At 42.8% G+C, this 13,690-nt stretch overlaps 1 protein-coding gene across 2 annotated transcripts in view; it reads left to right on the forward strand.

The window, feature by feature from the left end:
* itga8 (integrin, alpha 8) overlaps positions 1-13,690 on the forward strand; it is a 54,998-nt gene that overhangs the window by 14,461 nt on the left and 26,847 nt on the right. For both annotated transcript variants that reach the window (XM_086037063.1, XM_086037065.1), the window contains 6 exons: positions 1,975-2,019; positions 3,887-3,930; positions 5,835-5,891; positions 6,609-6,661; positions 6,735-6,940; positions 12,228-12,425. In XM_086037063.1, the coding sequence (XP_085893189.1) occupies positions 1,975-2,019; positions 3,887-3,930; positions 5,835-5,891; positions 6,609-6,661; positions 6,735-6,940; positions 12,228-12,425 (603 nt within the window). The remainder of the gene's footprint in view (positions 1-1,974; positions 2,020-3,886; positions 3,931-5,834; positions 5,892-6,608; positions 6,662-6,734; positions 6,941-12,227; positions 12,426-13,690) is intronic.

The raw sequence follows: 13,690 nt of genomic DNA on the forward strand, positions 1-13,690 counted from the left end.
CCACTGAATGTACTTTTTTGACATCTTGGTTTGGTAGTGTGCCGTGAGATCTTTAGATTGTAAAATATGTGCCTTGACCAAATAAAGGTTTGGAAGCACTACTCCATAGAAATCATTGCCCAAAAAAAATGTTGACAAGACAAGTCTTTCCCAGAAGGATCAATTTCTGGTAATAGGTTATAGATATGGACTTGGCAATCATCTCATGTGGTGGGATTGTAAATAAAAACTTTGGAGACTTGCTCTGACATTGAACTATTATCTCCTGAGAATTAGAAGAATATTATACAATGTGTACATCTATGATGGTAACATGACCTGTAAGAGAGGTCGTCAGGTGGTCCCCAACCTTCACTGGGTGTTTCGAGCCTCCATTTGGCGGGTTAGCAGTGATTTGCCAGGTCACAGCTTCTGTCCTTCAGGTTTCCAACTTGTGCTTCTCCCTCATGCCAGAGCCGACATGGGGGTCTCTCTGATGTTTCACTCAGCCTACGGACATCTACTTTCCTCAAGTGGCCTCCCAGTCCAACCTTTGTCACTAGATTCCATACAGACTGAGCTGGGAATCCTCAAATTTTGACCGTCATCAACCATGTTGTCCACCCCATGTCCCAGTAATCTTTGCAGGAATTTAGCCTTTTTCTTCTCTGCGGCTTCTTCACAGCCTCCTCTCACGTCACCATCCGCTCCACCAGGATTATTTTATTTCCCTCTGGGGACTACATGATGATGTCAGACCTCAGAGTTGTGGACAGTACATCTTATGGGAATTGTAGTTTCGTTCCGAGGTCTTCCTCCATTTGCCATCCCTGGGCTGCAGGAGATTCCACCTGGCTTGGATGTGGACAACAGGACTTTGATCCTCTCTCACAAGGCAGTGGTGTTTAGCAGTGGTCTTGTTTTAGCTGGGTGTTCCGTCTTCCTCATTTCTTACTCCAGGATGTCTGTGAGTACTGCTAACACCTTGCCGTAGAGCCACCTGTATCTCTCCTGTGTTGGTACAATCTTACAACCTGAAAGAATGTGCTCCATTGTCCCTGAGCCACACAACCTCCACAGCGTGTCCTTCCACACCTTCCACCTATGCAAATTTACTGCGGTTGGTAAGATGTTATACGCTGCTCGGAGCAGAAAGGATGTTCATGTGGTTGTTCTCTTGGAGAGGTCCCACCTCATCCAGGAACATTGAGTTGCAAGTATTTTGATCTTCTTTCTCCCTCAAGGTTTCGGACTTCATCCACCACGCGCGTCCACGGAGCGCTGAATCTGTCTACTTACACCACCTGCACCATGAGTTAGACCTGCTTTTACCGAGTCTTAAATCTAGCCTACTTTTTGTAACTAAATTTGCAGATGCATCGGGGGGTGCAGAAGGAACGCCCAGTGATGCATTGCGCGTCTACCAAATTCACAATCATGCTGAACTAGACTATAGCCCCGGCACAAAAATGAAGATTCGCCGAGCGCAGTCCACTTTCTATTACCAAATTGTGGGGTGGGTCACGGTCTCCGCAACTCCGCGCGCCCGAACGCCCAGAGATGCGCAACGCGGCCCCAGACACTGTCAACTAGACTTGCGCTGGCACGAAGATGAAGTCACACCCATTTTTACGAAAAGAGCAGGGGTGCCAGTCTACCTAAATAGGCCCTTAATTGTTCATTGTGCATTGCAATGGTAGATCACAGTAAAGCTGTGTCAGTTACATTATAACAGTTCTCCAGTAAGTACATTTACTACACTGCAAGTGCAACCAGTGAAGACGCATTACTTACATCTGTCAATATTTCAACTAAAATGTATGCAGACAAATAATACTGGAAATATGCTTTTGGTTAACATTTGTTTCCTTGATTCTCAAAATGACATCGCCAAATACTGGCCTGGCATGCATATGACATTGTTTTCAGTTTGATTTCACAATGTAATTTGTAAATGTTTCCCAATTGTCACCAATGTGTCGTAATTGCCTCTAGGTTACTCTGTAGCAGTGGGGGAGTTTACCGGAGATTCAGAACAAGGTGAGAAACCCAACAAAGAACACGTGCAGCAGCAACAACTACAACTTGTCTCCTTTGCACTTGGGTTGCTAACATCACTGTGGCGTGTGATCGGGTGTCCCAAAGGGAGCGAGTGCACAGCTGGGTGACAATGTGCAGCTCTGAACTCACCGGCAATAATGAGAACTGTCCCTGAATGTCTGGGTCGCGACCCCCGAGGGGACACGTCTTTTGGAATTACTGATAACGGGATTTCCTGCGCTCCACTTTGACTGATTAGAATGATTAGTGGCAGACTCCGCAGACCTCTGCAGGTTTAGTGTTTCTTCTGGACTTGAGCAAAATGACTAATGATCCCGTGCTGGACGGATTTAGAAGGATTTCATCTGAAAGGAAAATGGGTATATCATCTGGGTGTTTTGAAAATGAAAATGTTTTTAGGGAAAAAATACATTTCATCAAATAATACAAATAATAGCAATAATAATAATGATAATGATGATTATTATAATGATAACACTTCAAGCGGAAGTCATGCAAACATATTTTTTTCCAGAATAGGTTCTATGCAGGCCCACTAATTCAAATACAGCATTGTGATTAATATTGCGTTTGTGGAATATTCGGTAGGTTAAGCAGCAAAATGCACCCACTTTTAGCCATCTCAGGGGGCGGCCATTTTGTCACTTCTGTCGACTAAAGATGGCATCGAAGTTGCTCAGGGCTCAGATAACGACCAATCACGGCTCACCTGTTTTCTGAAGCTGAGCCATGATTGGTCGTTATATGAGTCCTGAGCAACTTCGATGTCATCTTCAGTCGATAGAAGTGACAAAATGGCCGCCCCCTGAGCTAGCTAAAAATGGATGGATTTCTCATATTCCACAAAGGCAATATTCATCAGAATGCCGTGTTTAGACTACTGAGCCTGCATAGAACATAGAACAAAATGTTTGGGTTTACTTCCTCGTTAAGACCAATAAACGTATAGATGCTACATGCGGGCATTAAATAGTACACTGCTAAGCCCATTGCTAACCAAAACAACAGCACTGAAAAAATAACCGATAATTTAAAGTTTGGAATCGTACCTCATGATATAAACATAAAGTGTATGTGCATAACATTAAATATGATCTTATGTTTCGTGGAGAATGTCTTTCACAGAAATGAATATTCCTGTAGGCATGGGATAACTCCAGAAGCTCTTTATCGATTAGACAATTACAAAGATGCATCTCTCATTCAGTATTACACCCAGGGAAGGTCAATCAAGACCAAAAGAAAGTTGGATTGTTGAAGAAAAGTTTAGATTTGTATTGCTTCCTTTTCAGACAACATTTCTGCCAATGTCATTGCCTCCATTTTACATGTCATATCTATTGGTGCCTCTTTGCTAATCACCATTTAGTGGGATTTTTACTGAATGAGCTGGCTTTTATGAATGCCAAATACCCAACTCAAAGGCCCTCCAGCACAACACATGTCAAACAGTCTTAAAAGTTACACCAGCTTGTAGATGCAAGTGCTCAATTGGTGAGAAGCTCAATGCGGTCTTGTGAGTCTTTTTCCCCACGAAGAACTGGTCGTAACAAAGTTCTAACAGAGCTGGGAAGTTGTGCTTTATGGCTTTGTGGTCATAGGGAAGAGCAGGAGGACAGGAAAGCTGTCTCTGGTACCCCCCCGCCCCCCCGGGATGTTAATTGCACCGCAGTCATCAGCAACTAGTACTACAGCCAATCGTTCAGTGTGTTCTCAACTCTTATTTTCACACAGTCATGCACTGTTTAGAGTTTAAGCCCTTTGACAAACCTCTGTCAAGCCCCGTCTTTGATTGTAAGTGTTTCCCACACGTGCACTAATTCGAGCCTGTTTTGGAATTTTTCAGAAGTCCTAGCCGGAGTACCAAGAGGAGCACAAAACTTTGGATATGTGAGTACAGACACAGGAATGCGAAAAGTACTTGAGTTTTGTGTGGTTTTGGGAGGAAATCATACAAGAATTTTTACGATCAAATTGGCCTTAGTGCATTTGAGTGACCCCTGAACTCATGTGCAAACCCCCGAAGGGAGAAAAAAAAAGGTCCCGCTGCGATGCATCAGACATCAAGTGAAAACATTTTATTTTGGAATCATCTCAGTGTTGAGAGCTTTACTGCATTAGGTTACAGTATATTATTTTGATTAAATTATAACAAATTAGTGGGGGTTTTTTCTACTCTTTCTAGTACAGTGTTACTTATTGTATTGACTCCTACTGTAAAATTCTCAGAGTAAATTTACGCAGAATTTTATGCTTAATATTTTACTCTCAAATTTTACTCTGTTTACTCGGACCAAATATAGTATTTTTAGAGTAAAATGTACTGTACGAAATTTAGTGTGTAGGCTAATGTGATTTTGGTGTATTTGATCGAGGTGCAAGCAGACAAATCGCTGCTCCTTGGTGGACGTCTTGTATTTCGTTAATAAATATGACACCAGCGTGGAGTAATCCCTCGGAGTCATTGTAGAAATCAATTATAAACGGATTATAATCATCATTATCTCCCAAAAATATTTTAAAAGCACCCCTGTCACTATTGGAGGCGGGGTTCATGCACGGGGCGGGCATCCAGAGCGCAGAAAATACGGCCCAATGAGTGCAACAAGTGGTTAGGGGACACAAAAAACTTGACTCACCCTGGCGCCTGCAACCCATGCTCCGCCATTGGTTCGACTGTGTGACAAACGGATGGGAAACCGTTTCCAGATTTTACCACAGTCATTTCAGCGTGTTAGATGGCACCCTGCTCCTCCACCGCCACCGCCACTATCTTCATGACAACAACAACATGAGGAATCTCTCTTTTTTCTAAAGTCTGCGGAACAATGCATTGACTCTGATGGATGGTCGCGGTTCACCACTTTAAGACCTGAACTCGTCAAGCAGTGTCTCCATTTGCAAAGCAGGCCTGTCAAAGTGGAAAGAAGCACTAGGCGGGCCATGAAGAAACTTGAGCGTTACAGAACCAAATGAACAATCGCGCGTCCGCATGGCTCGCTCAGACGCTCCGTGCGATGCTCTGTGTTTAACTGGTGTGCGCTCTTATGGGAACTTGTCCCCGGGGCTGACTGTGTCCGTCCTCCCTAATGACACACTGCTTCCGCTGCATGTGGAGGGCGCTGACCCCGTGTCACCCCGCTAACCCGCCTTCACATACACGACCCCCCTCGCCTTAACCTGCAATCACAGTGCACGCAGGGTACACGCACACTCCGCAACATTGTGCGTTTTAGGCCTGGGAAAGAACGCCACGTTGGTATAGTGAGCGTAAAAGGGGATGCAGGTTAGTTGTTCTCATGTCCCAGACAACCATTCCATTGGGACTAGTTAGCATTTAACATTATGAATCTGATATTTGTGTTTATCTTCATCTCTCTTTTTGTTTGCAAATCAATCCTGGGTTAGTGTGTCTTTGCAACATCTGCGAATGGGTCGAGCAGTATCGCCCTGTGTGTGCGTGCGGGTGCATGTATGTATGTGTGTGTTAAGCCCCCGGCTGTCCCCATGTGGTTGTTATTTTAGGTCTTATGAAGGAATTCTCAGCCTCCCCCTCCATCGCTCCCCTCAAGCAGGGTTACTTTTGGGGGAAGAAGCGGGTGAGAAGGGGGGGTTAAAGGGGAGCACGATGGATTGTAATGGGGGAGGGCGGGATAAAAAAGAAAGGCATTTAAGCTTTGTGGTGTGGGTCTTTTTTTTTTTTTTTTTTTGTATTGTTTTGTTTGTCTGGTTCGCTGTGCGGTAAGGACAAAACCTGCCGAGTCATCACAAGTTGGTCCTTCTGCTTCTTTTAGGTTGTGATGATCAACTCCACCAATCTGACCTTCATCCAGAATTTCACTGGAGAACAGGTAACAGCAGCAGCACGTTCCAGTCATTCCACAGGCATGCAATTCCAAATGCAGAGTACTCTGGCTATAAATTAACTTCACAATATCTGTTAAATTTCCCAGGAACTTTCAATAGGATGTTTAGCTGGAAAAAATAGGAAATAAACAAAGTTGAACACCCTCCTTGTGAATTTATGAGAATTAATAATAAAATCATTTCAAGTTAAGATTATTAGCGATTGATTTAATGTATAATTTCCCAAATTTTCCTCATAGTGCACTATAAATGAAAAGATGTAATCCTAGAAAATTATGCATTGTACTTTCAATATTGTTTTTACTCAAATAATTATCCATCCATCCAATTTCTGTTGGGCTCATTATTGCCAATCGTAGCGCACATATGGACAAAAAACAAAAATCACACTCACATTCACATTCATGGATGATTTAATCTTAAATGAACCTAACATGCTTGTTTTTGGAATGGAATACAAAACTTACGCAAACACGTGGAAAACATGCAAACCCCACTCATCTTATTTTTAAAACATTGAAATTATTTTGATCACCGTTTCTTTACGGATTGGCATGGACAAATCCCTCGGTTCTTCCGCCTTATATTGAGATGGATGTCCTTTCCGACTCAAGTTAAAGTTACCCAATGTGGTTCATTGTCCTATACTGTAGATGTGACATACTTTCATTATGTAACACTCAATGCTCTGTCATATTCAGATGGCCTCTTATTTTGGCTACTCAGTGGCTGTAACCGACCTGAACGGAGATGGGTAAGTGGACCATTATATTTGCACTTATTACATGTATGTATTGTACTGTCTAAAGTCCACCTTGTGCATTTAGGATGGATGATGTTCTGGTCGGAGCACCCCTCTACATGGAGAGGGAGATGGAGAGCAAGCCCAAAGAAGTGGGGAGGGTCTACTTGTACCTGCAGAAGGCCCCACTTACCTTCTTCAAACCCCTCGCCCTCACTGGCACGCACACCTTTGGGCGCTTCGGCACAGCCATAGCACCTCTGGGAGACGTCAACAATGACGGATACAACGGTAAGATGGAGGAGTATAAAGAAACAGCGTGGGAAAGAAATGATACAAAGGAAATTAAGATGGATGAAATTTATCTGAGTAACACAAACAAATGCGAGAGGAAAAATAACAACTCCTCCTCGCATATTTCACAGTCTTTGCCATTTTTGGCTTGAGGCTGATACAGAAGTGGCAGATAATAACAAAAACTTGACCTTACTTATTATACAAAGAATCTTTAATAGCCAATGTCATTGTTAGGGTTATTATTCATGCATGCTTGTTTATAGGATTCAAATTAATTAAAGGGAAAATACTGATTGTGTATTTTGTCAAACATATCCAATGGAGCCTGTTCTCACCAGAATTTAGGAGGCGTTTGTACTAAACAAATGTGATGGGGATTAGAGAAAATTTGAGGAATTTGGAGGTTTTGACAAGCGATTTGCGTTCCACTCACTTACACGTCAACGCTGATCAGACCACGCTGGCGCAAGTTAGACAGCTGGTCTAACGCAACGTATTTCATTCATTATGTTGATCAGGCATCAAAATTTCTGAAACCCCTGTATTATATTTTTTAAATCATCCTAATGGGCAACACTGCTATAGATGCGGTCACATGATTAGGGTTGTGGGGACACTCTCCAAGTGCCCACTTTATGGAACAGATGTTCTTCTGCCGATGTCAAGTCTCTAGTTCCTCTAGTTCTTCCAGTTCCTGACTAGTGCACTGCATTTAAAGGGAATGAAAGAAGTCACTTTGATTGGCCATGACTGAAGTCCATCGTGACGACTCCCACCGCGGCGCAGCCCTCCGTCTCGCAGATCTGCAGAGCGTGTCGTCGTCCATGAAATTACCAACACGGGCAATGTCGTGCTGGATTTAGGTTTTAAAAAATGTCAAAGATATATTTTTTTAATTATATGTTAAATAGAAGTTGATTGTTTGGAGACATGTCAATCTGGAGTTACATATAGTGAAACAAGAGGACAACAATTAAAACCATGTGCTCATCACTTTTGGAAAAAGTCAACCTCCCCCACTGATGCTCGCTCACCCAGAGTGTGTGCACTAATTCACATGTTATTCCCCTCACGCTTGAAGTCTTTTACTATTTAGGTTTTACTTTGTCTATAGATTAAACTGAAGGTCTGGCCAAGGTTATATTTAGAAGGTCTGTCTTTGTTTAGAATTGCAATGATAAACACAAAATAGTTCCCCTCCTCTCAGCCTCCAGCCATTGTTACAGTTGAGAGAGTTCTACAAAGTTCACTGAATGGCTGTTTACCGTTTCAGAGCGCTAGGCAGATTTAAACAGGCGTACAAGGGATTGTGACCCCCTCCTGTCTGCCAATTTTGGACAAAGGTCAATCTGATGACAGACAGATCTTTTCCTGCATTTCCTGTACATTCTGGACTGTTTGGTCTCTGACAGAGGAAATCCCATCAAAAGCTCAAACGTGAGCGCTCTCCGTCCAGTCAGGAAGTCCCGCCACGAAAGGTCATCTGCGTGAACACGTTTCCGCCGGCGATGTCCAAAGTTAAAGCCTTGTTGTCTGAGCAACTTATTTTTAACCCTCCACATGTGCCTGGAGATAGAAATCATCTGGGAGAGAATTTCTCTCCTGGAGCCCTGAGTTCATTTCTCATCTGTGTGTTTGTTTTATCCTCACATTGATTGGACTCGCACACATGCACACCATCCTGGAGCTCCAATGTCCACGTAGTGGATGCCTTCATAACGAACGGATGCACATCTGGCCCTTTACGTACGACATCCAGCCATGTGATTTATGTTTTTCTTATTAGTGCACACCAGTCTGTTAATGTGCGTGTCACCCTGTTAAACTATCAGATCAATAGCCAGTGGATCAATATCGAGGCTTTCACTGGTGGGCAGCATAAATCACATCAAGCTGTCCGTCAGGATGTGACAGGCTCCCATGGGCTGCAGAGGAAGCTCTTAGTGACATGTGTGGCCTTTTTTTTTTTTTTAATTTAATGAGCGCACGCCCGTGTCTCCGTGATTTCGTTATTTGGCATGACATCACAATCGTCATGGAGACTTCGCAATCTGGGTTGTCAGTGACTCATTTTTGCGCATGTCAAACTGTTTTAGTGTGCAAAAACATACCTGTACCCCCCATTTTTTTCCATCTGCGTGTAATCACTGGCAGATGTCATCACAATGTTTGTACATTCCTCTAAGAAAGGGAACCATCCACGTTCGGGCTCATCCTCACATGTTTTGTTTAGAATCAGCTGTTTAAACCAGTTGAGTGCAGCGGAGTTGACGGTCTGCGGAGCCATGTGTTTTTATTTTTAATCATCTCAATTAACTTCCTGTCACCATCACTCATATTGACCTAGGTGATGACTATGACATCATTTCAGTGGTGTTCCACAAAAAAAAGACACAGAAGGGTACCGAAAGTACAGCACTGTACTTTCTCCTAATAGCTTCGCCAACATTTAGGATCTGCATTTGATTACATCTGTCCAAATGTTGCCTCTTTTCCAACGCATGGTACCTACTTGGCTCGACTTGCTATTGGAACTCTGCAATGGAAAAGCAACATTGACAGCTGATATTCAGTTTTTGTGAGGATCTCTACTCTACTGTGTTTCACATCACTGATCATTACTGTCATTTTAACTCACCTTTGTAAGTAAAATAAATATGGGGGTTCTAGTCTTTAAATTATCAAACACGAGCTATGTTAAACTTTGGGGGACCCGAAAGCATTTCTGTTTTATCTGTGGTGGTATATATGACATGTTCACACCGAACGCAAACCTACTGTCCCCCTAGTAAGGGACGTCCCCTTTCAGCAAAAGTTGGTAATACTTTTAAGAGGAGCTCTTGGACATAGAATGTATTCTTTTTATGTGTTTCTTTTCTTTCAGTTTTCCTTTTTATGTCACATAACTCACGAAGAACAATTGTTTGTGCCTGAAAGCTATTTAGGAAAATGTTTCATCAGTGAAATACATCTAACTCCAGATTTTGTGAGTTATACAAAATTGGTTTCCGCATTTCGCAAAATTCTTTTTATTGGACAGCGACAATATACGAGTTGCTCAACTCAACTGCATTTGTAAAGCACTTTAAAACAACCGCCGCTTATAAATGCCCTAACCCAGATCCCAATCTTAATTTCAAAGTAAACAAGAACTAATTCCCGATTAGCCAAGTGAATCACAATTCTGTAATCAACATTACAAAAATATCTTAATGAGGTGTGCACTGCACATAATGTAGAGTCACCACTATGTTGTCATTTTTTAAAGCCTGTAGGAGACTTTCACATCATATTGTTTGCTCTTTTTTTGCACACACTGTTATTTTTAGACAAGTACAGGCACAAAGCAACTCAAAGCTGCAGTGTACACTCTACTACTACAGGGTATACTGTACATACAGTACATGCCGTATACACACATGGATGCACTTATCCACTCTCCTCCAGTCGGCTTCATGTGGAACTACTTGTTTAGACTGACTTAGACTGAGGGGGTCCAGAAACAAACAGGATGTCTCGAGGTGTTTATGCACAACAAGATCGGGTGTAAGTTCATCAAATATGCACCAAGCCAGATTGCATATAATGATCCGACTTTTTCTATGAGGCAGGTGCTGCTCATATATGCGTGTGTGTTTTTCCACTATATGTGTGGGATCCGTCTGCAGCGGTTTGAGGTAATAGTTTGACCTTTTATGGAAATATGCTTACCTGCTGTCCCGCCAAGATTTAGATGAGAAGATCAGTGGGGCTCTTACGTTTATCCTGAAGATATGGAGCGAGCGCCGGGAGACGATTGCCTAATCTTGAAGGCAGAAATGGTTAACCCCACTTTCTGCAAAATTGAAACAATCTATTTTCTCATTCCGCCCAGAGCTTAGATTGTTATAATTGAGCACTGCAGTGAAAAAAATTACGGAATGATGGGAAATAAGTTGGCGCTGAGGCGGTGGTAGAAAGAAAACAGAAAGTCATACGGAAACAACAATAACTTCCTGGACATGGAAAGGAAATCACTTTTCCATCTTTACGCTGAGCTAAACAAGTATTATGTGTTGTCCTATTGTCATGAGATCTACATCAGCTAACTATACACTTTGGATATGTTTTGTGATAAGAGAGTCTCAAGAAACTATTATAATTTCATACACTACTATTGTAAAAGTTTGGGAATTTTTAGTAATTTAATAAGATTGATTCATGGTTATTGCTTTTGTTTGCGGCTCCATGTTGGACGAGTGGTTAGCACATTTGCCTCTGAGTTCTGAGAATCGGGTTTCGAATCTCAGCTGCGGCCTTTTGTGTAGAGTGTGTGTGTTTTCTCTTGGTACTCTGGCTTCTTCCCACATTCCTATAACATGCATGTTTGGTTAATTAAAGACTCTAAAATGCCACTTATAGAAAAAAATAAAAAACCCAGCTGAAACAAAGTGCTGCACATAATTAAAAATTTAATTTACTGCACATAATAAAACACAATAATATAACAAATAATCATTTTATTGAAAATATAACTATAAAATCACAGAACCAGTTGGTGACATCAAAGGCCTTTTCATCACCTCGTCTCTGTCAGATTTTATGTTGTTCCACCAGTGGCCTGCTGGTGGTCTCGAGGTGTAAAAAGTCAGAGAGTGAGATGGGAAGAAGCCAAGTTTAAAATAAGTAAAAACTTTAAATATAGCTCGCATATACAATGTTTTACAAGCCCCATTTTTTTTATGTACAGTAAGTAGCTTTGTGCTAGCTGCTATTTGCTAAGCTAGGAGGGTGGACTCTGACATTATCTTGCACAATTATTCAACCTGAGGGGACATATGCTATTGTTGTTGTAGTTGTTTTATTTTATGCCCTTGCCCCAAATTCCCAGGTGCTTTTAAGGTAATGTTCTCACTTGTTCTCAGCAGAATGTGAATAATGTTTGTGGAATTAGTTGAGGCAGGATGCCATTTCTCGGAGCATAGTGACATAGCTGCATTGTGGAAAAGTACTTGCATTTTTTATTCCTATTAAATTCTTATGAGACAGTTGGGATGAGATTTCAACATCCAAGCTGGCTCAAATACTGCATGGAATACCTGCAATGACCTGAATAAGTCCGAAAAATAAAAAACTAATCGCTAAACCAATGGCAATGATCTGAAAGGATGCTGAAGAGCTTACCGATATTGTCATGGGGCAGGTAGACGAAGGTCGCTGGGAATGTTTTCCCCTGCTTTGCTCTCAAAGGGACCACAACCGTTCTGATGTCTATACCATGTGCATGTGTGTCATCTCTCAGACGTGGCAGTGGGTTGTCCGTTTGGTGGAGAGGATAGTGGAGGACGAGTATTGATCTTTAACGGACACAGAGATGCAACAACGCAGGGCCTCACCCTGAGCCAAGAGCTGAAAGCAGCCTCGGCCCCTGCCAGCAGCCTGCCTGGTTACGGCTTCACCCTGCGAGGAGGCCAGGACCTGGACCGCAACCAGTACCCTGGTAAAGACACAAGTCTGTCTGGCGCTGCGTGCTCACTGTGTTTGTATCATCAAAATTCCTTCAAAGTTGCAAATCCGTCTCTTTCCCCTTGGTTTCCAGCTGCTCTTATTACATCCTCCCTCCTCTTCATTCCTGACCTCCACATTTCATCCGTCCTCTTTTTGCCATGTTCTCCTCTGTTGCCTCCCTTAGCACTCTCTGCTGAAGTCATCATTTACAAGGAGGGCCGCCAAGGAGCAGTGCCAATGAACTGAATACATTCTTTACTCTGAGTTTATGTAACAATTCGCCTCGATTTATCCATCTATCTAGCTTGCTAGCTACCTAAGGATAGCTAGCTAGCTAGCTATCAATCTATCTAGCTCTATATCTATCTATCTCTCTATCTCTATTTCATCTATCCTTATCTAACTAGCTAGCTTGCTACCCATCCTTCCACTCGTCCATTGCTCCTGCTGTTCATCTATTACTACTTTCAACCTCTTACCATCCTCCCTTACATCTATATCCATCTATGCATATATGTATCTATCAAGCTATCTGGATATGCTCCCTCCCTCTTTACTCCATCCATCCATCCATCCATCCACTCATAACATCCCTCCCTCCATCTATCGTCCCTTCATCCTTACATCCATCCATGAATCCATCCCACCCACCTTCCTCACTCCAGCCATCCTTCCCTCCTTCCTTCGGCCCCAGCTTTCTCACTCCATCTGCCCTTCCATCATTCCTTCTATCGCTCCCTCACTCATCCCCCTTCCTCACTCCGTCCGTCAGTCCAACAATCCATCCCTCCCTCCACCCAGTCATTGTTACTCCATCTATCATCTGTCCCTCCCTCCGCCCCTCTCATCATCTGTCCTCCCTTCATCATCTCTCTCCCTTCTTCCCTCGATACAACCTTTCTCACTACATCCAAACATCGCCCACTCCATCCTTCCCTCCCTCCACCCCTTTCTTACCCCATCCATCAACCCACCCCACCTTCCTCACTCCAGGCATTTGTCCCTTCTTCTTTCAATCTCACCTTCCTTATATCATCCATCCATCCATCCATCCCTCCCTCCCAGCATCCATCCCTCCATCCCTCCCTCCAGCCAACCCCACCTTCCTCACTCCAGCCATTTGTCCCTCCTTCTTTCAATCTCACCTTAATTATGCCATCCCTCCCTCCCTCCACCCCACCTTTGTCACTCCATCATCATTTGTTCAATATCTCCTTCCATTGTTTTGTGTGTAACTATTTGAGAATGCAACTTCTA

This window comes from Filicampus tigris, chromosome 8 (genome assembly GCF_054856515.1).
Source record: "Filicampus tigris isolate MCC_2025a chromosome 8, RoL_Ftig_1.0, whole genome shotgun sequence".
NCBI lineage: Eukaryota > Metazoa > Chordata > Actinopteri > Syngnathiformes > Syngnathidae > Filicampus > Filicampus tigris.